General features: G+C 52.6%; 1 protein-coding gene across 2 annotated transcripts in view; it reads left to right on the forward strand.

Annotated features, from left to right (window-relative positions):
• Window positions 1-309: 309 nt before the first annotated feature.
• Window positions 310-25,539, forward strand: part of MAP2K3 (mitogen-activated protein kinase kinase 3) — a 43,053-nt gene continuing 17,823 nt past the window's right edge. Inside the window, exon 1 of one of the 2 annotated variants that reach the window (XM_077315994.1) lies at window positions 310-403. In XM_077315994.1, coding sequence (XP_077172109.1) covers window positions 388-403 — 16 coding nt within the window. In that variant the 5' untranslated portion in view covers window positions 310-387. Of the gene's footprint in view, window positions 404-17,564; window positions 17,917-25,539 lie in introns of those variants that run through there. The other variant, XM_077315993.1, reaches the window with a different exon arrangement.

The raw sequence follows: 25,539 nt of genomic DNA on the forward strand, positions 1-25,539 counted from the left end.
GATTGGAATTTATTTATTTATAGGAATTAATAAATCCCTGTCCTCGGGGGTCTGATTCTTCTCCTGGGAGGCGATCCAGAAAGCACTGGATCGGAGGCGGCGGCCAAGGCAGCGATGAAACCAACCGGACAGGCAGGCGAGCAGACGCGAAGAGCCCGGTGAAACCCGGAGGGCGAGCCCGGCGCTTGCGTCACCGCTGGAATCTCGCCTCGCCGCCACCTGAGCAGGCGAGGCGGGGGGCGGGGCCAGGCCGCGCCGGCCAATGGGAAGAGGCAGAGGCGGGCGGGGCGGGGCTCCGGGCCAGGTGGGGGCCGCGCGGCTGCGTTGTCCGGGCATGCCCAGCCGGGGCGCGCTCGGCTCGGACTTCCGCGGGTTCGCATCCCGGCCATGTCCCTCCCCAAAGGTAAGCGGGGCGGCCTCTTTGGAAGGGGGGATGCTTAAAAAGAAAAAAGGCAGGGTGGAAAATGGGATTTAGGTTTCCCCACCCGAAAGTCTGCAGAAGTTTGGGAGGGGCAGCGCCTCCTTTCCTCTTTTTGCCATATGGGGGGAGGGGGGCGATGCTCAGGATGTCGGGCAGGGCGGCCCGAGGGGCTCTCCGGCGTAGATCTCGCTCTTTAAAAAAGCCCTCCGGTGCAAGAGGTCCGGAATTGAGGAGCCAGGCTGCAGGGGGACCCCCAGGGGTCATCTAGTCGGGCCTGGTGGTTGTGGCGCGGCCCCGCAGCCCCCCTGAGCGAGGAGATCTCGGGAGTAACCTGGGCTCCTTTGCTGAGGATCACAGGAGGCTGAGTTCCGTGGCTTAGCGGGGGGGGGGGGGTGTCGGGACTTGAACTCAGGGCTCCCCGACCGAAGCGCAGCACCCTGTTTTTCTTTCTGTAACAGCACCCTTTCTTTGGAGAGAGTCATCTCACCCACCCCCCCTCCCCGCCCAGACACACACCCCAGGTAGTTTGCATGGGGGTTGTGTAACACTGTTTTTAGGATTTAATGTTTAGGATTTTTGATATGGGATTAGTAAAGGGTCAGGCGGTGTTTTTTCAAGGTGTTGTGGACCGCCTGGAGGCCAATGGGAGAGGGGTGGTCTGGAAACTGAATAATAATAATTATTATTATTATTATTAACGGTTGATAATAGCCTGCCGTGGGGCTTGCTGCCCTCTTCACCCCCCCCCCCAATTCTTGACTCACTTTTCTTCCTCTCTTTCTTCCTCTCCTCCTCGTGTGCCGCAGAGGCCTGTGTTAGCTTGTCACATCAGCCTGAAAAGAATGGAAGAGTCAAGGGGGAAAGCTTAGGCCCATTTGTGGGAGGGAGCAAGGGACCGCTCGACTTTATTTTTTATTTCATTTATTAGTTAGATTTATATACCGCTGCTCCCGGCAAGCTGGCTCTAGTGTTGTGGCTTGTGGCACGGGGGTGAGGAAGGAATTTCCCTCCAGGCCACATTGGCCCACGGATCTTGAAGGGTTTTTTTCCCATTGCTCTGGGCATGGAGCAGGGGTCACAGAGGGAGATGAGGACATCTATCAGTTGATTTCCTGCATTGTGCAGCGGGGTGGGCTAGATGACCCTGAGGAACCCTTCGAGCTCTATGGTTTTATGCCCTGAAGGCGGCGGCGGTGGGAACCTACAAATCTAGGACTGTCTCTCTCCACTGAGCTTGGCAAAAAGAAAAATTTAGCCAGCAGTGAAAGAGTCTCTCTTTGAAAAGCTAAGCTGTGAGCCAAGAGTTTGTGAAGGCCGTTGTACTGGTTTAAAAAGTTGAGCCCCCCCCCCCCCCCGGTTTTTTTTTTGTTTGTTTTTGGGGTATTTTTTAATTAGTAGTGTCTCCAGGTAACCCGAGCGTTTCGGTTTCTTCCAATGCTCCATTGAGAGTGACAACTAAATGGAACCTTCCTGTGTAGGAGTAGTCTTCCTTGGAATGTCAGGTGCTGTGGAGGCCAAGGGGGCAGGCCTTCACACGCCCTAAAGAGACTGGAATGCTGAATTCAGATCAACCGGGGCCTGATCTAGCAAAGCAAATCTTGAAATTTAGCGAGCTTTTCTCGATGCGCATGGGTCTGTGAAACAGGGTGCCAGGTTTCAGGAGGCACGAGCTCGAATTCTTGCCCAGCCAGGGAATTCCGGTTTACTTGAGTCAGCCTCGGGTTCCAGTAGTAAACAATAACACATAACCTTGCAGGTGGTTGGGGGAGTGAACAAGTCAGGGGCGGGAAAACTCTTGGAGCATTCCATGTGCTTTATGCATTATCCTGAGTGTCAGGCTGCATCTGATGAGGAGGTTGTTTTGCTGACTAAGTCACTGAAGTACAACATGTGGCTTTTAGTCATGTTTGCCCGGCCGTTAAGCAAGCTTCCAGGTTCCATAGCATTCTGAGTGAACGTCCCCCCCCTTTAAACGAATAAGGACTTCCTGTCAGTTTTGTTCAGGTGGTCTAAAACGGATGCTGGATCAACCCCATGGCGTGAAATTTTTAAAAATCCTTTAAAATTTGACTAGTATTCAAAATATTCAAACGTGGATCACAAGAGGGATGTTATATTTTTAACCGTGGAGGGCGGCCTGTTCCACGCTTTTAATTTTAAAAAAAGCAGATTTAAAAATGTTAAAGTACACCTAAGTGACAGATTGCAACTGCTGGCAGGGGCTCATGGGAATTGTAGTCCATGGACATTTGGAGAGCTACAGCTTGGCCACCCTTGCTATAGACCAGGGGTAGTCAAACTGCGGCCCTCCAGATGTCCATGGACTACAATTCCCAGAAGCCCCTGCCAGCGAATGCTGGCAGGGGCTTCTGGGAATTGTAGTCCATGGACATCTGGAGGGCCGCAGTTTGACTACCCCTGCTTTAGGACCTCCAATCCCTTAGGGGAAAATGCACCTTTTTTTCCCTTATAAGAAATACCTCCAACTAAGGGTTATACGTGCTTCCTCCCCCCCCCACTCATGCAAAGCATCATGGGAACTGTAGTTCTGCTGATAAATCCTTTGTGAGGGAATTTAGCCCCTTTCCGTTCTGACTGCCTCTAACTGGAGCCTTTGTGGGGTTTGGAACTCCAATTATAAAGGGAATGTTTGCCCTTTCGATCCCCCTCGGAAGAAAAAGGCCTTTCTTCGAAGACATCCAAATGCAGAGTTTCTCTCTCTCTTTTTAAAACTGTGTTTGGGTTGAATTAGGGGTCTGAAGCTTATTTTTAAGGGCATGTCCTCCGTTCCAGATTAAAGCCGGCGCAAGAATGCTTCTGGATTCTCTTCTTCCCCACATCAAAGACCGGGGAGCCCTTTCAAGTTTACCACTTGGGTAATTGCCGCTCCAGTATGGGCTGTGCATAGTTAGCATAGTTAAGCATAATAAAGTAATTGCTGCTTATGTAACTGGAAAGGAGATGGGGTGTTAAGATACCCAGGGATCGCGCATGCCAAGGGTTTTGCCCATCTGGTATACGGGGTCTTGCAAAAGACCCCTTCCCTGATCGCCTACAGGCGAGTCAGGGTCTTCCCCAGGCGACCAGGCTGGGAAATGTCTTGTGCGTTGGAGTAGAATTTGTCCTTGGCTTGGTTGGGTTGTGTTCATGCCCTTCCATGCGCCTCAGCATGGCATGCGTAGGCTGGGAGCTTTTGTTTTTAAAAACATGCCTCTAATGGGCCCGACAAGCATGTAAAATGTTTTTATGGACTAGTAACTTTTATGGGGTTATCGGCAAGGCCGGTTTCCCGGCCAGCTGGCTGGTGGCAATAAATATTCCGGCTTCTTTTCCCGGCTTCTTCAAAATGGGGTGGGCATTCGTTGTCCAGAAAAAGGCCATGTTTCGGCAAAATGCATGGAGTGTGTAACATGCCACTGTTTAAATGCTGTTAATTATGCCCCAGGCACTTTTGAACATGACTGAAGGGGTAACAGTATGGACCAGGGGTAGTCAAACTGCGGCCCTCCAGATGTCCATGGACTACAATTCCCAGAAGCCCCTGCCAGCATTCGCTGGCAGGGGCTTCTGGGAATTGTAGTCCATGGACATCTGGAGGGCCGCAGTTTGACTACCCCTGGATGGACAAAAGCCGATGAATAATCCTGTGTTGGACTCATAAGGGATAATTCTGCCCTTTGCCGGGTCCTGTGTGTGAATAGATGCTCTCTGCAGAATTTGGGTGGGGGAACATTTGGGGATCCTGCACCTGCCAGGATGATCGGGAAACGTGGTGCGAGGTGGGAAATTTTGCATCAGTTTGTTGTGCAATTAAAAAGGTGTTGGGTGTTAAGTTTTGGATCGTTTTGCCGTCAGGTTGAGAGCAATTTAGGGCGGCCCCATAGGATTTTCAGTGCATGAGACATTATTTATTTATTTATTTATTATTTGGGTTCGTCCCATAACAAAACCCCACATACAACAAAACCCCACTCAAACCCCATTTCACATTATACAAGCCTGGCAGCAGAAATAAAATGATTCACTCTCCCCCACGACGGTACAAGTGCCACTAAGGGCGTCCAAAGGACCAGTCGACCGGCACCCAAATGATATTCCAATTTTGGTGACGCATCTTCCCCACCGATCTACCCCTCCAGTACTGGCCTCAACTATAGACCAGGCGGAAGAGTCTTACAGGCCTTGCGGAATGCCAAAGGATCCCGCAGGGCTTGCAGCTCTTCCGGGGCTCCTTCCACCACGTAGGGGCCACGACTGAAAAGGCCCTGACCCTGATCGTCTCTGGGGCCGGGGACAACCAAAAAGTTGTTACCCACAGAGTGCAAAACCCTATAAGGGGCATAGGGTGACAGGCGTTCCCTCAGGTGGTTTGCCATTCCCTGTCTTGGTGTACCAACCGTGGACTTCTTTGGTGGCCTTCCATCCAGATACTAACCACGGTCAGCCGTGTTTCCTTTCCGAGATCTGACCGAATCGGGCGAGCAGAGTTGACCCCCTTTTAAATCCATGGGAACTGTGCCGTGTTGGTGGCGTTTCCAGCAGACAGAAAATGGGCAGTGAAATCGTCTCCAGCCCCAGTGGAAGCCCTTTTTCTCCTGAAAAGTATTACACTTTATTTCCGTGGAAAGTGGACGTAGCAGCAGCAAAAACAACAATGTGAGCCAACTTGGGTTCGATGGAGCCGCCATTTTGCTTCACGACTGAGCTTTGGCTGGAAGCTGTGTTGGGTTTTTTTTCGGCCAAATCTGGATCCCTGCCCTTGGCCCCTTCCCTTCTGGCCCATTGGTTGGGATCCTTCTCGGATGAGAGCCTGAACTGAGTGTTGCAAATTGCTTAACCGTGCCGGATTTAAATATCGGGGACTACCGGCAAGATGAAAAAGGGGGAAATAATTCTGACTTTTTAATGGGACGCTATTGGAACATTTGGTTCAGTCCTAAATAACTCTGTTATTTGGGGACCCCTGGTATACAAAGAGAGGCCATCTGAGTTCATGCACAGCCTTTTGTTTTGAATAAGAAGGGAATTGCTGACAGGAAGCACATCATTGGACACCTCAGCACCCTAGGGTGCCATATTGGGGTTCACGGCCTTAGGAAAAAAGTATTTTTAACAGCCACGTTTCCCTATCTCTCCGGGATCTCTCCCTTCTCTCTCCCCCCTGCCGATAAATACTGTACTCCTTGTAGCCTGGGCTTGCCCCTCTATTGTGGGCTACCACCTTGAGCACTCCAAAGCTCCTGGCTGCCTATTTCTGGCCAGTGTCCTTTGCATGCGGGGCTGGCAGGTGAGCAGGTGAGCAAGCCACGGGATGCCTTGTGGACAGCAGTGTCATGTGTTTGTCAGGTGCCGTAGCAGGTGAGCAGGCGGGGAGGTGGTTGCCCTGGGGAACATTTTTTTAAAAGGAGCTGCTCAGCTGTCCTCACGGGAACCTGAGTCGTCCGTCAGCTCTGGGGCTGCTCTGGCAATCAGAGGGAGCTTCCTCTTGTGAGCAAGGGGAAAAGTCACTTAGGCAGGTTGTGAGTGGGGTGGACAGGATTATATCCACACTTGGCTCTTGGGGCCCTTTTTAGCATGCCCATCGCCACTTGGGGGTCGGGAGGAAAATTTCCTCCACGTCAGCCTGGCCAGGGTTTCTGCTTTTTTTTGGGGGGGGGGGAGCATCATCTGGGCATGGAATTGGGGTCACACTGGGTGGGCAGGGAGTTGTGAATTCCCTGCATTCTGCAGGGGGGTCAGACTAGATAACTCTGGAGGGCCCTTCTAACTTTATGATTCAATCCCACATGGAAAGGAACGGGGAGGATTATGATTGCCAGCTCTGGCCTGTGAAATTCCAGGACATTCCCAGTCCTCCCCCTGGAAATTGGCAGCCCTAAATAGAATGCTCCTTTACATATTTATTTACTCATATATACCTATTTATTAACTTCTGTTTCTATCCTTCTTCTCTGGGAATTGCAGCGTTATGCTCCCAGGGAGATCTGAGCACTGGGCAACGCTTTATTCGAGGTGTAAGCTATTGTGAGCAGACACACTTCTACAGAAAACGGACACGGGATTTGCCGGTCCTTACACGCAGGCGGAGGGTGAGCAGCAAATGAGCACAGAGCGTAACAAAGGTGCTCAACAGGTCCAGGGTCTCCGTGAATTACGCTCAGCATTTCACAGTCAAGAAGGGAACATCTGCCCATCAACCTCCTGTTTATTTCCCATGCTTATTTCCTTTACCGTTTCCCCCTCGAATTCAGCCCAAACAAATGGTGACCACATTAACTGAGCGTCACAGTTTGGGCCTTGATAATCCAGGATCTCAGTTGGAGGTCTTTCATATCGCCTTCTATGTGGTTCTTGCAACTGGAGATCCTGAGGATTGTAGGCGAATTTCCGCCAGGCCAGGCTGGATTCTGGAGATTTTTGGTGTATGTGTGTGTGGGGGGGGGGGGGATCACTTGGGCATGAAATTGGGGCCACTGTGGGTGGGCAGGTAGTGGTGAATTTTCTGCACTTGTGCAGAGGGTTGGGCTAGATGACCTCGGAGGTCCCTTCCAACTCCATGATTCTAACCGGAGATTTTCCCCACGCCAAGCTCTCCCTCTGAGCCTGTTCCCCTGTCTTTGAGAAGGCCGCTGTAGCCGACAGCAAAATGCGTTTTGCATGTTGAAAGTTCCAAATTAATTTCCTGCCATCTCCAGTTCAGGGAGCTCATGGGTTTGGGTAGAAGAAGGACCTCGGTGGGCTATTATCCCACCTGGTTGATCTTCCTGAGCAGCCATTTTTCCCTAGGGGAATTAATCCCTGTCATCTGGTAGCAACTGGAGGTTGTCAAGCCTTCCTTGTGGGTACATGTGCAATGCGCCACATCTATGCACACAGTGAGGTCTTTCAGGCCTTTCCCCTGTGCCCATCTCCCTTCTCGCTGTGACTAGTGAAGAATCATTAAGACCCCATCCCAACCAGAAGTGTGCATCTCAGGGAGGAAGGACGCCTGCGGAAACACTTCACTGTGCTGTGCCGGTTGTTCTAATTGGGCCAGGTCCTTGGGGGCGGGGTGGAGTGGGTGGATACGCCAACAGACCAAACCAAAGGAGAGCAAGCCCCATGGATGTTCGGTTTTGCCAACCCTCTGTTTTGACTATCGAGGGAAGGTGAGGCAGCCATGCGCGGGCGTCATCCTGCCGTGTAAGCCGAGCTCTGTTTCTCGGTGCATGTTTTCCAAAGTCAAGCCTATCTGTGCTTGTGTTTCCTGCCGGCCGGTTGTGTGTGACCCTGTTATGAATCAGCGGGTTTTTGAATGGAGAAGCTGAGTCACTGGCCTCCCCGTGTGCACCAGGGCCGGCTTCCTGGACCCAAGGCGAGCCGGCGTGCTTCTTAAAAGGGAAACGGTGCCGCCTTGGATCGGTGGGCGTTAGCAAGGCCCAGGAGGATTGTGGCAGGTGAGGACAGTGGGTTGTAATGGTTCCAGTTTCTGAGAGATCCAGGTTCAGATTCTGCCCTCTCTGCCAAGGAAGATTGTTGCCACGAATTTGGGGCCAGTGGGTCACTCGCCCTCAGCCCAAAGCACTTGTTGATAGAATAAAAATTCTTCTAATCAACATATCATTTACAAATACAGATTTAAGAGCTAGATTCGAACGGGCAGCTGTGTTGGTCTGCAGTCGCACAACAAAATTTTAGTCCAGTGGCAGCTTCAAGACCAACAAAGGTTTACTCAAGAGCTTTCCGTGGAGCAAGGATCATAAGAAAAAAGGAAAAAGCAAATTAGTCGCAAATTAGTCATCTGTGTCCCCCCTTCCAAATTATGCAGCGTGGTAATTCTTTGCCAGAAAAGCTGATTAGTCTTTTGGGGAAGCAGTTCTCATTGGCTGCTCCTGCAGCGAACGGCTAATAGGTGCCAAAAATGCCACAAGGTCCCCAAATTTCTGTCAGTGACGCAGGAACGGCAGAATTTGCCGTGAGTCTATGTGAAGCCCCTTTTCCTGGGAGGCGGAAGTAGGGTGATATGGCGGAAGTTCGCTGTCATGGTTCTCCTGCCCGCCAGCGGCCTGTTCCGAAACTCGAAACTGGGCCACGTCGAAACAAACTGCAGAGGTGGCAGGAAAGTTGAAATTGGGCACTTGTTGAGGGCTCCCGGTTGTGGAACGGAGCTGAACGGCTCCTCGGGGGACTGGTCCACACCCTCGCCAGAGTAAAGGGCCGCGGAAGGAAAACAAGAGGCGGGAAGCTGGATGTACCTCCGAGCCATCCTGGGATTTCCTCAAAATAGCATCACGCCTAAGGAATCCTGTCTGAGGGCTGGGAGAGTCAGACGGGGAGGGATTTCAGAGCAGTGAGTCGGTGGCAGGAAGCAAAGATGTGAGTGTCCTGCACGGTGCAGGGGGTTGGACTAGATGACCCTTGAGGTCCCTTCCAACTCTATGATTCTATGTGCAGAAGTTCGCGCGTGGCCGAACTGGGGCTCTCCAGGGGTCCATGGCCTACAATTCCCATGAGCCCCTGCCAGCTGGAGAGCTCCAGTTCGGCCAGCCCCGGATCTAGAACAAAGTTTTGAGCCCAGTGGGACCATCCGAGAGGAGCAAAGTTTAATTTGGAGGCATAAGGGTTCATGTGTTTATGCCCAATTTGGTTGGTCTTAAAGATACCCCTGGACTCAAACTTTAACTGGAAGATGAGCAGTCAAGAAATTTGGGAATCAACGTGTTTGTTTTATTCTCGCTGTTTTGTTCTCTTCCTTTCTGACCCTCTCTTGCCAGTTCTTTTTAAAAATGTCCCCTCTTCTCTGCTTCGCTTGGGGTCCCTCTGGGTGTTTTGTGGGGGCACCCAGCTCCCTGTGCCAGAACGCCCACAGTGCCCACCGGCTCCAAGGCGCTGGGGACCTATGGCTGAGCTGCCACAGTGCGATCGACAAGTTGCAATAAAGCCTTCGATCCCTGCGCCGTTCAATTCTGGGGCTGCCCGTTTTCTTGTCTCGCGGCATCCCTGTGGCTCCTGCGCCAGTTCTGGAGAATTGAGCCATCGGAGAACGGATCTATTAATACTGCGATGAGTAAGGAGCTGGAAGTGTGTGGGTGGTTTTACTCCTGGCTAGGAGATGTCCAATGCAGGGGTGCCGAAGTGGTGGCTCTCCGGACGCCCGTGAACTACAATTCCCATGAGCCCCTGCAGAATTGTAGCTCATGGACATCCGGAGAGCCACAGTCTGGTCTAGTGCGAGGATCTGTAGCAGGTCTTCTTCCCCCACAAACCTTCCTGGACAGTTGCAAATACCTTGGACCTCAGATGCCTTCTTGCAAGGGTAACAAGGCACCCCCCCTGCCCTTTCGGCGGTGCCCCCACCTCAGTGTAATCCTCGCCAGCCCTTCCTTTCGATCTGTTCTCGTGGGCCTGGCTGCGTCCCGGGAGAGGAAGCCAAACAGATGGCCGGTTGGGGGCATCCCAAAACAAACACCAAGTGTCCGGGCAGTCCCGGCATAAGTTCATAAAGTTTTGAGAAGCGCTGGCGTCATCTCGGACTCTTCGATTCCTGGAAAGCAGCTGTTGTCCACACACCATGGCCTGTTCGCACTCGTCTAGCGGAGATCTCCCCGTAGCAGCTCTGCGTTTTATTTTTAACCCCCTCCGCGAGAAGTCGGAGAACTCTGGCAGCAAACTCAACCGTGTTTCTCTGTCAACTCTCTCCGGAAACCTGTTGCCTCTTTAACTCAAACTCGGCCGGCGGCTTCCTGCCGACGGCTTCCTGCCGATTGGCTGCCCGGCCAGAGTTTCGTAGCTACCAAAAAAAGCAACAGTATAAAAAGGTGTTCCGGGAGCGGAGCGGCAAAAGTGTTTTGTGCTCAGGCTCTTCCGACGCCTGTCTTCCGTCGAGTTTTTCCGCTCTGCTCCGACCTTTCCCTCTTTCTTTCTCAACCCCCTCCCAGAGAGTAAAAAAGAAATCTGTCCGTGTTTAATGGCAAGACGAACAGGGGGTCCAGTTACCTAAATGTTTCCTCCTCCTGTTTTTGCGTCCTTTGGCAAGAAACCTGGCAGGAATGAAGGGGCACAGAGTGACCGGCGTGGCTAGGGGCTACCAAAATTGGGTTTTGGGGTGGGACCTGGGGTTTGTGGATCAAATTCTCAAATCCAAAGCTCTAAGACCCTATTTCCCCCAGGGGAACTTGTCCTTGTTGCAAATTTGTTGCAATCCCAGGCCATCGTTATGTTGGCTGCCGCTTGCGATTTCAAGCGTGGCAGCAAATTTGGAAAACCAGGAAGTGGGGGAGGAAGCTTGCCTTGCCACATAGGGGCGAAATTTAGCAGGCTTTGGTGTTTGGTGCCCTTGACCCAGGAGTGGAATAAACTCGATCAATCGGGACTACTCTGTTCAGGGAGAATTTTTTATTGTCTCCATCGAGTGGGAAGGCATTTTAGTCATGAGATCCCGCGGGTGGAAGCCGGGAACCAAGCAGCTGGGGGAAATCCCCTAATGGAATAAACCTTAAAAGAGCAAAATCTGGGGAAGGGAGCTCTCCCCCCCTCACCCCGTCCCTCAATGATCTCTATCACGAAAGCTACCATGGAGTGGGGTCTCTTGACAGCCCTGGAAGGGGCGAGTTAGTTCATTTTTAATATATTTTTCAATGGATTAAACCAGGGGTAGTCAAACTGCGGCCCTCCAGATGTCCATGGACTACAATTCCCAGGAGCCCCTGCCAGCATTTGCTGGCAGGGGCTCATGGGAATTGTAGTCCATGGACATCTGGAGGGCCGCAGTTTGACTACCCCTGGATTAAACATTTATCCGGCGATAGAACGATATATGGTCATGTTGACCCTCTCCCGGGGCCAGCGATGGGCCTGGAGGGGGTACCGAGGCCAGGGATCGAACCCCCGGCCTTCCAGATGCCCTGCCACCGACCCACGGCCCCTTCCGTGTGGGGCCTACATGAAGAACTGGAGAGCCACCCTGCACCTCTTGGTTTCTCTGGCTCGATGCCTGTGTCTGCGCCCGAGTCACTCCCCGTCGCTGTCGGTCCCTCCCGGCTCCCAGACTCTCTTCCCTCTCAGAAATGGTGACTCCGCTGACTGTCCTGTAAGGCAGACGAGGGACAGCCGCTGTCTGGCAGGGCTGGTGCAGACAGGGCAGGGAGCTTGGAATCATGCCCTCGTGCATGGCTCATGCCGTCCTCAGACTGTACCATGTGAGGTGGGAGGGCTGCAGCTTCTGAATCGCCCTCCCCCTGCTCAACATTCCTCGCATGTAGAAAGTCAGCATGTCAGGGCCGAAGTGCACGTTACACTGTGTTTTCTTTCCTCTGCTTTTTTTTAACCAAAAGCAGCACTCTCTGGGTAGCGTTCCCTTTTCGGCTTTTTGTTTAAAGAGTCCTCTGTCCCATGACTTCTCTCGGTGCAAGAGCTCAATTTGGTATCCCAAATTCGGACACAGCAGAAATGGACATGCAGAGGAGAATATGTGTGCTTTGAGGGACTGGCTGAGGGTTTTTTTGGGCTTGTGAGTCTGCTGAGGCCCTGTTCTTGCATCCCTCACTGAGACATGAGGACTAGAAACCTGTTTTTTTTTTAAGGGGGGGAGAAGAAAAGGGTGAGATTAGTCTTTGAATGGAGAGCCAGTTTTATGCATTTAGTCGATACAACCTGTATTGCTGTGCCAGGACTGCTCCAATTCAGGCTGTGGATGTTGCATTTTAAAGGGGGGGGGGAACTTAGCATGTCAAGAGAGAGGAGGCACAGCTAGCTTTCTACCTGCGATGCCTGTCCGCTTTCCCCCTGTGCAGGGAGTTTTTTTCCTGGTAGGGAAAGGAAGTCTTCAAATCCCAGATGTGTCTCTGCCTCCTCTCTGAAATGGAATTTGCTGCCAAAGGATGTGGAAACAGCCATTGCTTCAGACAGGTTTAAAGGGGACAGGAGACAGCTTGGAGGAGAGGTCTATCAGCGTCTAGGTTCAGGGCCAGATCTATCAGCGGCTAGATTCAAGAGGTCTATCAGCTGCTAGATTCAGGGCCAGATCTATCAGCTGTCAGGTTCAAGAGGTCTATCAGCTGCTAGGTTCAGGGCCAGATCTATTAGCTGTCAGGTTCAAGAGGTCTATTAGCTGCTAGCTTCAGGGCCAGATCTATCAGCTGTCAGGTTCAAGAGGTCTATTAGCTGCTAGCTTCAGGGCCAGATCTATCAGCTGTCAGGTTCAAGAGGTCTATCAGCTGCTAGGTTCAGGGCCAGATCTATCAGCTGTCAGGTTCAAGAGGTCTATCAGCTGCTAGGTTCAGGGCCAGATCTATCAGCTGTCAGGTTCAAGAGGTCTGTTAGCTGCTAGCTTCAAGAAGTCTATCAGCTGTTAGGTTCAAGGGAACCTTCATGTTCAGAGGCAGTCTACCCCTGAACAACAGTGCCAAGAGGCAACATCAGGGGAAAGCCTCAGCCTTTATTCCCTGTCATTGGCCCTCCATTGTAACTGGTTGGCCACTGTGTTCTGATCCAGCCGGGCTCTCCCGACGTTCTTCTACGCTCTTACCTTGCATGGGTGCATTTTTCGGGTGAGCAGTTTGCTCAGCTGGAAACATTTGTCCACGGGTTTCTTGAGACCACAATCCCAAAACTGGATCAGCAGAAATGTTGACGGAGCCGGCTTTCGGGGAAGGGGGGAAACGGGAATTTGACATCCACTCAGCATTTCTTCGCAGGCCTCGGGGCCTCTTGACACGTGACAGCCCCCACTCCCCCGCAAACCCATCTGGATCCCATCAGCAGGGCCTTGCAGGCTCAGAGCTCAAGAATTCTGTGGTTACTCCGGCCCCGAACTTTTCAAAGCCTCTTTGGATACGGCCTCGTTTAACATAACATGGGGTGGTGGGGGAGACATTTCAGTAATGGCATATACTTTTCTCTCCCGTTGACGTTTGAAGCTAGCGGATGCCTCATTTGACTTGGAATGACTCATGCTGGAGGGGTTGGGAGAATCAACCCAGCTTCTTCATCCCCACTGAAATGCGAATTTGACTTTATTCAGGTGCTCCTCCGGGTTCCCAAAAGAAAATAAATGCTGAGCCCGCAGCGTAGGGGGTTAGGGTGTCGGACTGGGATCCGGGCGACCCAGGTTCCGATCCCCTACTCTCCCGTGCAAGCCGGAAGCTTGGGCGAGTGGCAGTCGGCCCAGCCTACCTCGCAGGGTTGTTGTCGAGGATGAAATCGGAAAGAGCGGAAGGATGTAAGCTGTTTCCGGTCCCCTGCCGGGGAGAAGGGAGGGAGAATGGAAGGGGGAACTAAATTTTGAGGAGAAGGGGATCTTGGCACTATCTTTGAGCTGAAATGTTTTGTCGTAGCTGTCAGGGGCAGGAGCCCACCTCCTCGGGCGTACAGCCTGCAGACGAACTTACTTGAGCAGGGTAGAGAAAGGGAAATGGGGGGAGAAGAATTAGAATCAACCTGCACCGTGCCACCCTTTGCAGCATGGGAGTCTGCCAAGAGGTTAATTTTGTGCCCTTTTACTGGAGACTGCGTGGCTTTTTGTACAGCTGCCCCAAGAAATCCATACCTCTGGCTCGAACTAGCCCCGCTGGCCCTGTTTCAAGTAGGGGACAACCGGATGCCCCTAGAAACCCTGCAAGGTAGACATTTAGCGATGGGCTACCCCTGTGCGCGCTCTCTCAGACACCTGGTTTTGGAGGTATACTCCTCCTGGATGTAGAGGTTCCATTGAGCCGTGAGAAATGGGGCGGGGAGGGGGGACTTTGTCCACAAGAAAAGTGATGGGGCGGAAGTAGTTGTTCGATTGAATCCAGTGGCACTTTGAGGACCGACAAAAGTTTCGTTCAAGGTATAAGGTTTCACGTGCATACGTTGTATCTGACGAAGTGTGCGTGCTCACGTCCGCCCCCATGGATCTATGAGCATTAGCCTAACATCTAAGGCAGGGGTAGTCAAACTGCAGCCCTCCAGATGTCCATGGACTACAATTCCCAGGAGCCCCTGCCAGCATTTGCTGCCAGCATTTGCTGGCAGGGGCTCCTGGGAATTGTAGTCCATGGACATCTGGAGGGCCGCAGTTTGACTACCCCTGATCTAAGGAATATTATCTGCCACTTGTTGCAGATTCTGAGAGTTTTGCTTTTTGTTTTGTTGTCATCGTTTCGTTGCGACTCTTTATCCTCTGGGCGCTGGAAGCGAACCGGGGCTCTGAGCGCATGTATGTGTGTGCGTGTTATCGTTGTGGTGATGCCAGCTTGGAAGCCAGTCGGTCAGACCGTGTTGTCAGCCGCAAGGGCAAGCTTTGCACGACCCCACGCATATGCACACTCCCCCTTTCTCTCTCTGCGCGCTCCTTCTGTGAACCATGCGCCCTCGTAGGTGCGCTGGCGTTCTCCCAGCCGCTGCTGTTCCTCTCGCCCGAAATCCTGCAGGGTTTGGCACTCCCCCCTCCAAAGTTCAAACAAACCTGTTGTCTCTTCCGCTGCCTCTCAGCCCCCCCCCTCCCCAAATCCATGCTTGCCATTCCACTCCACTGCTAGCAGCTGCCTTGCGCAGGCTCCAGGGAGCTCCGATTTCACGACTGACGCAGGTCGTGCCGGGGTGGGGGGGGGGGGAGACCGGCCTCAACGCCTGGCGTCAGCCGTGGAGGTGAGCAGTGCGGCCTGGAGGAAAAAGCTGACCCCCCCCCCTTTCGCCGAGATGTTCCATAGCTACTGTTGACACACAAAAACATCATCCCCGTGTGCTTGTTTTTGGGAAAGGGGCGGGGGCTCTCGGTTATTCCTGGCTTCAGTTTCCTCTTGATGAAGCGCAGCGCCGGCTCTTAAAACTTTGGCTCCTCGGCGGGCGGGGCGCTGGCTAGATTGTCGCCGGACTGGCTTTTGTGTTGGCTTATTTATAAGCCCACCCTGGGTGCCACTGCCTAGGTGGCCGGAGGCTGGGTGAGGCCGTCCCTCTCTGTCCCCTGAGGGAGCGGCAGGTCTGTGGACCCCTGACCTCTGAAGGGGGTCTGGGGGTGCTGTGAAGTGGCATGGTGGGTGTGGGGTGTCGAATCATAGAATAAGAGATGGAAGGGACCTCATGGGTCATCTAGTCCAACCCCGTGCACTATGCAGGAGCCTTCTCTGTTCCTGTTCTTCTCATTGGCCTACATGAGGCAGAGCGGAGGGGGTGGGGCAACAGGAGGGCCAAGAAGGTAAATATGATGTCACTTCTGGTGTGTGTGTGTGGGTGGGGTGTGTGGCCAATGGATCCGCACATCTGCCAAAGTCTGCTGCAGAATAAAAGCTGCTCCCTCTTTACGGTGTACGGGCAAAAGAGGGCCAACATTTTGACCCAGATTTCTAGGAGTTCCCCCCCCCCTCTTCTCCAAAAATGCAATGGCAGCTGGGATTCTGATCTTCAGGCCCCACCTGGAATTTGGCAGCTCTTCAGGTTTCTGCAATTAAACTTTTTAAAGTTTAATTAATTAAAGTTTAATTAATTAAACTTTTTAAAGTTTAATTAATTAAGTTCAATTTTTTAAGTTTAATTTAAGGCCCTCTCCTTTTGGTCATCCTGTTACGGAGTTGCTGCGGGATATCCGACACTGCTCTGGATGTGGTTGCCAGCCTCCAGGCGGTGCCTGGAGGTCTCCTGGGATGACACCCGTCCCACTGAATTCCCTCTCCTCCTGAAACCCCTGCCGTGCGCCACCCCCAAAATCTCCTGCCCCACAGATGCCAATCCTGGTGGGGCAGACTCATTAACAACTTGAATTTTTTGTCTTGCTAAAACTGCCATCCCCCCGGAGAGCTCTGTATTTTATTTGGAATTTTTGTATCGACGTTGTCCCCAAATGGATAAAACAACCTATCCGGTGGCTCGACTGCGGGGAAAGCCTCTACGATACGGATTTCCCTTCCAAACCTTTTATTGGCACATAAAGCTGTTTCACGGTTCAAATGGGAAATGAGCAGGCACGAGAAAGCCAAAATAAGAAAGAACCCAAAAGGAAGTGAGTAAATACGCAAAAATAAATACGTCGTCAACAGTGGTCCTGACGCAGCGCCCTGCAAAAATCCAGGTATTATTTCTCTATTTTTTATTATGATTTATAATTCAATTTTCATACCGCCACTCCCGAAACGGTTGGTGTTATCCAAGAGAAAGGAGGCCTAAAGGCCGGGGAATCCTGGCTCATTTATCACGGGTGTTTCTAGAAGGGCTGCAGGAAGGCCGGTTCAAGTGGACGTCCATCAGCTCATGACCACGAGGACCATCTCTCCACCAGGCCTGAGCGAGAAACAAGCACCCCCAACTCCACCTTCGGGATTTAGAGATAAGATATGGGGGCGCGTCGTTGACACTGGCCATGTTCAACCCAACATTCACGGCCCGGATTGCCTCTTGCGTTGACGACACTGCGATCCATCGGAGAGCTCTGCATGATAATGATTATTTATTAGTGCTATTATTAATTTTATTAATTCAGGGATTTATAGCCGTCCCTCTTGGACGGTTCGCACAGGCTACGAACTCGGCCAAGCCAGTTCAGTTAAGAGATATAAAAGCCAAGAACGTCCGATCGTAAGCCGTGACTTCTTGGAGGAGCAAAAAGTTGAGAATGCCCAACGCCACCCACCTTAATGTAGCATGTTCCATTGCCACTCTTTTATAAACACATTTTTCAAAGGCTCTTCTGCCTGCTTCGGTCCTTGTTAGAATCCCAGAGCTGGAAGGGGACCTCCAGGGTCATCTAGTCCAACCCCCTGCCGAAGGCAAGAATCTCACAACAACCTTGTTGTTCTTGTTGTTAGTAGCGAAGTCGTGTCCGGCCCATCGCCACCCCACGGACAATGATCCTCCAGGCCTTCCTGACCTCCACCGTCCCCCGGAGTCCTTTTAAGTTTGCATTGCAACAACCAGCCCACCTATTATTAATATTATTCTCAATTTATTTTGCACGCCGCCAACAGAGTAAAAACAGCGTCAAAGCCTCTCTGCTAGGCTTTCAAGGCATCTCCACCTGGGTGCAGGGGAGGGGCTTGCTCGGCTGTCGCTCACGGGACTCCCCGCCCTAACTCCGCCCCCGGTGGGCGGGGCTCCCGCTTGCCCTTCCCCTCCAGGCCCCGGGCCAGTTTCCTGGTTGACGTCACCGCCCGCAGGGTTTTTCCCCCCTCCCTGCCTTTTGGGTCTTCCCCCCCCCCACTCCATGCAACTAGTGTGCAATCGGAGCTGCCGCCCGCATTGCACGCAGGGCTCCTCCCGCCGACGCAGTTCTCCTCCTGCCGCGGATTGATTGGGGAGGGGGAAAAGGTTTTGCAACGTTTTGCAAGGTTTTGCTGCCCGCCTGGGTTTCCCGTCCGCCGCGATCGCCGGGCCCGTCTGGCAGGCGCCCGATTTCTTTTTTTTTTTATTACTTTTTTTCTTTTTGCAGCGCTGTTAATCGGCCGCTGTTTTTTTGGCACCGCTTTGCTCGCGGGGCGGGGAGGGCAGAACCAGCCCGGCGAGGCGCGCCGGTCGCTTCTGGGAAGCCGCCATGGACAGAAAACAAGGTAGCGATGTTGCAATGGCTCGCTTGGGGGGGGGGGGGGGGGCTGGTTTAGTCTCTCTTTTTTGGGAGGGACGGGGTCAGATCTTGCACATGCATGCCGGGCACGGGGGGAGAGCGGGTTTGCAAGGCAGATGCGCCCCTCCCGGGGTGGGTTTTTGGAAGGGGGGGCCCCCCTACGGGATTGCATGCTCTTCCCCCCCTCCCCTTTCATGCAAACCGGATCCGATCGGGGCTATTTTTAAAACTTTGCAGGAGGAGCGTCCCACGAGCATGCCCCCCCAAAAAAAAACACCTAAATTTTGCAAGGGGGGCGGATTCTGGGCAGGGTGCAATTGCTCCCCCCATCTCTTTTTTTTTTTGCAAATCGCTTTGCAATGCAAAATGCACCGTGCAATGCAAGTTTGCACCGGTGTGCCCCCCCCCCCCCCCGCCTTGCAAGCAGGGATTGTGGCTTGGCAGGGACAGGTCGCCGGGGGGGGGGGGGCGGGAGGGGGGATCTCTGCAGCTGCTGGTGGCTGTTTTAGGGTTGCTCAAGCGGGAGGGGCTCTGCTCCTCCACCCCCCCCCCCTTCCCAACTTCTGCAGACAGCCGCCCTGCAAGGGCTTTGCAGATGGGGTCGAGAGCACCTTTGCAGGCTGCCCCTTCTCCCCCTTTTTGCAAAATCCCCAATTGCAGGGTGGGCATGCACGCGAGACCCGCAGTGAATTGGGTTTAAAGCTGCCCTGGGGCTCCCAATGTCGTCCTGCTGCTTCAGAGCCAGCAGAATCCGTGCTTGTCTGTTTTGGGAGCAAGGCCAGCCCCCCCACCCTTTGAGGTTTGCAGGGAATCGCCTCTCCCCCTCCTCAGTGGGGTGCCCCCTGGGCATGGCCTGGTTCTGGTGCTCCCCCAATGCTAAAAGAGTGCTGCTGCGCATGCAAAAGAATCCCCCCCTTTTCACGGCTTGGGGTGCAGCCCCAGGGCTTGTGGGAGCCGGAGCATGTGCACGTATGCGCTATGCACTCCCCCCACAGACCTCTTTCTGCAACTCTACCAGTGCCAGCACGGTCTGTGCAGAAATCTGCAGACTGGGCACCCAGAGTGAGTTACAGAGCGGGCGGGGGAGAGTTTGGCTGGGCCGGCCGGCTGCAAGAGAAGGCCACATTGTCCCTGCGGGTTCAGGGCGCCGGATTCTTGCCGGATGGGTGCCAGGCACAGGCATCCCTGGCATGCGCCTCGCAGAAGGTCTGCCAGCACCAGGGGGTTGTTAGGGGCGGCCTGAAGTAGCAGATTGCAAAGGGGAAAGGTTGGGTATTCTCCCTGCCCACGTGGGTAGATTCTTGGGGGGAATGTATATACGGAAGTCTGGTTGCCAACTTTTGAGCTGCAGTCTTGCCTGGGACGCGGGGCACGGTCCGGGGATACTTTGAGCATTCGCCAAGCGTTTCGTCGGCAGGTATTCGGGATGCTCGGGGTGCACTGCAGCGGCACCCTTGCGAGGTAGGACGGACTTATTACAGCGTTGTGACCGGGGTGGGCGGAGGCCGGTTGAACAAGGCAAATGGGTTATGAGAGGTTTGAAGCATATGTCCTTGACCGTTACAGCAGGGGTGGCCAAACGGCGGCTCTCCAGATGTCCATGGACTACAAGTGCCATGAGCCCCTGCTAGCAGGGGCTCATGGGAATTGTAGTCCACAGACATCTGGAGAGCCGCCGTTTGGCCACCCTCTGCATTTACACTGATTTACAATTATAGTACTTGGATATTTATGATAGGGAGCTTTGGGGGGCAGAGAACTAATAATAATAATAATAATAATAATAATATCCTGCCACCCACCAGCATCTTGGGGCAGCTGCCGACACGATTAAAACACAGCATGAAATTGCATTTGAAATACGAATCAATACCTTTCAGATAATAAAATGCATCCCATTAAAAGAACAGAGAACCTAATGTAACTCTTTAGCAAACGCAGGCGTGAGTTCACCCGGTTGGTCTTAGGAGCACTTCCCAGTGCTGTAATGGAAGGGGGGAGGAGCGTTTCGGGAGCGGCCCGTTAAGATGTATATTGCGCTTCAAGAACGGTGCTAATTCGAGAGCGCTGGAATTCCATGCGCAGGTATGCGCTTTGGCGGCTATTCCTCAACTTTTGCAGCCTCCCCAAAACCAGTGCTATAACCTATTATTTTGAGTTATGTGGTGGGGTCCACATGATATTCCCCCTCCTGTATTTGCTCCATGAATTTGGCGTTACGGTAGTCCCGATCAAGATCCCCTTGGGGTCCTTGTTTTGTAAAACCCGGGCTGAGTTTGAGACGTTTTTGGGAAGGAGCTGTTTCGCTGTTCATTGGCTGCTTCAAAGACACATCTGAAATCAAAACATTTGGGTCATTTTATTTGGGAATGCCTCTGTCCTTCTCCGTCAGCATCTAGGCCAGGGGTAGTCAAACTGCGGCCCTCCAGATGTCCATGGACTACAATTCCCAGGAGCCCCTGCCAGCATTTGCTGGCAGGGGCTCCTGGGAATTGTAGTCCATGGACATCTGGAGGGCCGCAGTTTGACTACCCCTAATCTAGGCTGACTAAAACAATAACAATCAAGAAATGCCTTACAGGTATTAAAAAACGGTCATGTAATCAACGTTTCCCAGGTGCTGGTTTGCCCCGGCGCCTAGAAATTGTATTGGTGTTTTAAGCAGTGATTTCATTGTAGTTTCTCTTTGCTGTCCTTAGAAGAAGTACTGACTTGTTTTGCATCAGATTATGCTCTGCTGTGTGACCCAGAACTGTACGTTCATAAACAACATCTTGTGCCTGCTTTATATGTTAACAACGCACCAATCAGTAGTGGTAGATAAATCACTCCCTTAACCTGTTGCTCTCTAGACTGACTCCGATATTCGAATAATTTGAAAAGCAAGAATGAAGGTAGGGCAAATTGGGGAGAAAGTTTAGGTGGAGTAGATGTTATCTTTTTGGTGTGGTGAGGATAAACATGCGATTTATTGATACGCCACAACAATTTTGCAGTTGCTTTGATAAATTTACGAGAATCTAGGAAGAGTTTAGGGTTTAGGTTTCGGGGCGGTTAAAATACAAAACCCTGAAGCTTGGAGAAAATGAGAAGTGCATACATTTCGGTGCCTAACCCCCTTCCCCGAATTGTCAAAACTTGAAATGACCGCTAGCAGCAGAAAGATCAAAAGAATGAACTCATCTCTTACCAAATCTGATTCAATGTATTTTGTTTTATTGATTTATACCCCGCTTATGCTGCTCATGCAAACCAGGCCAATGGGGGCTGCCAAATCAGAAAACACATAATAAAAATTGCATTTTGAAACCATTAAAATCACCTGTCTACACCCAATATTTCTCATTTGAAACGAGGAGAAGGAAACCAGAAATGGATTTGCTGTCACCAGGGAGGCGTGAATCCATGAATTCCCCAATTCAGTGCCATGCTGCTGCGGTGATTCTGGGTTTTGATAATGGATCATGAATGATGGATAATTGATCAGACCCCTCCTGGACTCCTGGGTGCAGTTCGGGAGGCCTCACTTCAAAAAGGAGAGGGTGCTGAGGAGAGCAACGATAATTTAGGGCCTGGGGAGCAAGCCCTGCGAGGAAAGGCGGAGGGAATTGGGAATGTTCAGCCTGGAGAAGAGGAGGCTGAGAGGGGACAGGGTGGCCCTCTTGAAGAATTTGTAAGGTTGGAGGAGGGCAGGGAACAGTTCCCGTTAGCAGCGGAGGAAAGGACCTGCAGCGATGGCTTTAAATTGCACGTAGAATGGTGTGGGTTAGATATCTGGGGGGAAATTTTCACAGCCAGAGTAGTTCAGCCGTGGAATGGGCTGCCTAAGGAGGTGGGGAGCTCCCCCTCACTGGCGGTCTTCAAGCAGCGGCTGGACAGATCCTTCTCCTGGATGCTTGAGGCTGATCCTGCACGGAGCAGGGGGTGGGACTGGATGGCCTCTACGGCCCCTTCCCACTCTAGGATTCTATGTTGGACGATCGAACTTTTTTGTGGACTAGTAACTTGTGCAAGCATAAGGATCTCTCATACGCTGCAAGGGTCTCTCTGCAAGGATCTCTCATACGCTGCCCCATAAATGCCGGAGAATCAAAAGGCCGTTTTTGTTGTGGTGACCCATGACATTTAGAAGCCCGTTGTGAGGGGGATGAAGGCCAGAAGGCTCCGAAATCCCTTGCGGATTCTGGTTGGCTACGCAAGCGACGGACCTTGATTCTCCAAGTAATCCTATTTTTTGCAGGGTGGGGAGTCGGCTGTACAGAATTCCTGCTGCGTGAAGAAGGGGGGGGGGGACGTGCGTGCAGAATTTTAGATCCTTTTTGTTTTGTTTTGGTCTCTGCGCCAGCAAGTATTCGGAGAAGCGTCAGCTGAGAGTAAATCTTGTGATAATTATAGCTTTCCTTCACCCCACCGGACTCTGGGTTGGGGGGGGGAGCTGGAGGTCTGTGGCACCACGCTAGCCTATCACAGTGTGGGTTTGCAAGCTTGGGAACCGGGAGGAATTTCCAGCCCGACCTGCTGGGTTAGGGCCCGGGACGTGCCTGTTTTCCTGCCTGCTCCGTACTCCAGGTGTCAAGAGGCTTCTGTGGTCAGGGAAGGTGGAGATTGCAACCTGATGCCTTTTCTCTCCGGCCCACAGTATAACAAAATGTCCCAGCCGCACGAATCTTCAAACCAGGGGTATTCAACCGGTGGTCCTCCAGATGTCCGTGGACTACAATTCCCATGAGCCCCTGCCAGCGTCCGCTGGCAGGGGCTCATGGGAATTGTAGTCCATGGACATCTGGAGGACCACCGGTTGAATACCCCTGCCTTAAACCACTCCTGCGGACAGGCTGGTGCTTTCCCTACATTGGAGTGAAACAATGTGCATGCATTTCGCTTTTGAAGGCCGCTGGGATGCAGCCAAGCTGGTGCATTTTGGTTATTTTTGGCCAGTTTCTGGGGTTGTGTCAGAAGCCACAGAGATGTTGCCGTTGCCAGAGGATGGGTGCCGTTGGGGGCCTTCCTAGCACACTTGTGCGCCCCCTTTCCCCCCACGGGCAATAATGTGAAAAACGAGAGACCGATGCAGAATGAATTGCGGGCTGTTAGCATCATGCGCGCCCTGTGCAGAGTTTTCTGGGCGCAGACTGTGATGCGGATTACCCTCGCTCGCAATTCTAAGTCCTGGCGTTGGGAGCGCATGGCTCCTGGGAGCTGCATCCTCTTCTGCAACCCTGCGACCCTCTTTCGTTTCGGCTCTGCCCCCCACCTTCCTCCCAGGCCATGTGTCCGCTGTCATTTCTCCCCTAGGCAGCCTCCTGAAATCTGCCAAAGTTCCAGCTCTTTTGAATATCCGAGCAGCGAAAAAGAAGCTATGCGCCATGCGCTCCTTTCGTCGGCGCAAATCAGAGGGCCGGACAAGGGCTCTCGCTGGAGCTGGGAGCAGACTGCACACCCTTGGCTCAGGAGCAGATTCCCTGGGCTTGGCACCAGACAGACCAGCCGTGCCCGTTCCTCACGCCTGGTGACTCAGGGGCAGCTTGCAGGACTGGTTCAGTCGGTGGCAAGGCCACGTCCTTGCCGGCTTCCGGGCACGTCGGGTTTCTTTTCTGGGTTTTGGCCGGCTGTGGCTGAGGAAGAGGATGGCTCAGGACAGGCCTGATAGGGCAGGAGTGGCCAAAACCGGGGCTCTCCAGGCGTCTGTGGACGACAGTTCAGCTGAGTCCCGTTCATGCTGGCAGGGGCTCATGGGAACTGTAGTCCACGGACCCCTGGAGAGCCCCGGATTGGCCACCCCTGTGATAGAGGTTTGTAAAAATGTGCGTGGGGTGACAAAAATGCCTGTCCCTCTCCCAAAATATTAGGCCTCAAAGGCATCCATTAGAACCGGTGGGCAGTAGGTTGAAGAAGGCCAGAAGGAAATACCACTTTACATAGAGAAGTGAGTAAAACGTGGAGTTCGCTGCCAGAGGTTGCAGTGATGGCCACAGGAAAGGAGATGAGAAAGAATCAGGGAGGATGAGTCTGTCAGTGGCCATGATGGCTGAGGAGAACCTCCATGTTCAGAGGCACTAATCCTTGGAATCCCGGAGCCAGGAGGCCACATCAGGGAAGGCCTCGGCCTCTGTGCCCTGTTGTTAGCTGTCTAGAGCAGGGATTCCCAAACCAGGGGTCTGCGGCGTTCCCTGTTAATGCAGGTGGTGATGTCACTTCCGGGGGCGTGGTGGGAGGGGGGTCGTGGGCAGCTGACATCACTTCCTGGGCTCTTCAAAACCTGAAAAATTATTCCTCCTCAGGAAAGCAATTGACAAAGGCTGGAATAGAGGAACGTGCCAGGCTGCTGGACTAGATGGACCCCTGGCCTGATCCTGCAGGTGATGCACTTATCAGAGGAAGGCCTCGGTCACCCGTCCAGGGCTGACTTTGCTTATCGTCTGAGATCTGATGAGAGCAGGCCAGCCTGGGCCATCCAAGTCGGAGCCACATAAGCTGGTTTTATTTACTTCCCTCCCCCAAAGCAGTTTTATATCATATATGCACAACAGCCTTGCAAGGTAGGCCCGGCAGAGGGCATGAGTGCATGAGTTTCTGCAGCAGTGAGGGGATTCAGATCTGGATCTTCCATGCCGTCATTTACCGCACCGGCCCTGGTGCCAAATACCAGACAAAATTCTGCAGCCGGGTGCAGTAACCTGGGTGCAGTGGCCAAAAACAGAGCCACAATGCTCTCCCGTTTCACTTGGCAACTGTGGAGAGGTAGTGACCTCTAGTGGCCAAAGGGGGAACCCCAGGGCTCACCACAGCTTGGGAGGTTGTAACTCTGGCCCGCCCTGCAGGGTTGGAAGTTTCAGGGCGGGTTCATGCTTGAGCCGACAAAGTACGGGGCGGATTTTGCTGCCTGGGATCCCGAATTGGGGCTGTTGCTTTTATCAAAGATTTTATTTGGGATATTGTGGCCATTCCCTGTGAAGGCGCTTCTGTGCTAAACGGGAATAGAATACCAGATTGTTTTGGAAGTCAGGAATTTTCTGCAGAGGAGATGTATCGTACTAATAGATATTTTGGAATTTGAGAATGAATAGTGGGTGCTAAAAGGTTTTCTGCTAGTGGGTGGGCAGGAAGGGATGTGCCAGTGTTTGTGGCCCTTGCACACCCTTGCTAATTGCCGTTGTGGGATGGTAGGTGAATTCCCTCCAGGCCAGGCTGCATTCTGGAGATTTTGGTGGTAGGGGATCACTTGGGCATGAAATTGGGGCCACTGTGGGTGGGCGGGTAGTTGTGAGTGTCCTGCATTATGCAGGGGGTTGGACTAGATGACCCTGCAGGTCCCTTCCAACCCTGCAATTCTGTACTCTGTACACTTGGAGTCTGTGGATTCCTTTAAATTGCACCAGGGACGATTGGCAGAAAATTGGCCTCAGGTGAGAAGACACGACCAACTTTGACCCCCAACTTAGTTTAATTCTGGGTAGATTTGTAGAGCCATAAGGCCTGCAGAGCAACCAGCGGTGGGCTCAGGTGACGTCTAGTGACGACAGGGGCCATCTGAACATGAGCCCCTGGGCCAGCGCTGGTCACCTTCTCTTTTCCTGCATCACCCAGGTCATTTCTAGACATTTTAGCT

Source organism: Paroedura picta, chromosome 17 (genome assembly GCF_049243985.1).
Source record: "Paroedura picta isolate Pp20150507F chromosome 17, Ppicta_v3.0, whole genome shotgun sequence".
NCBI lineage: Eukaryota > Metazoa > Chordata > Lepidosauria > Squamata > Gekkonidae > Paroedura > Paroedura picta.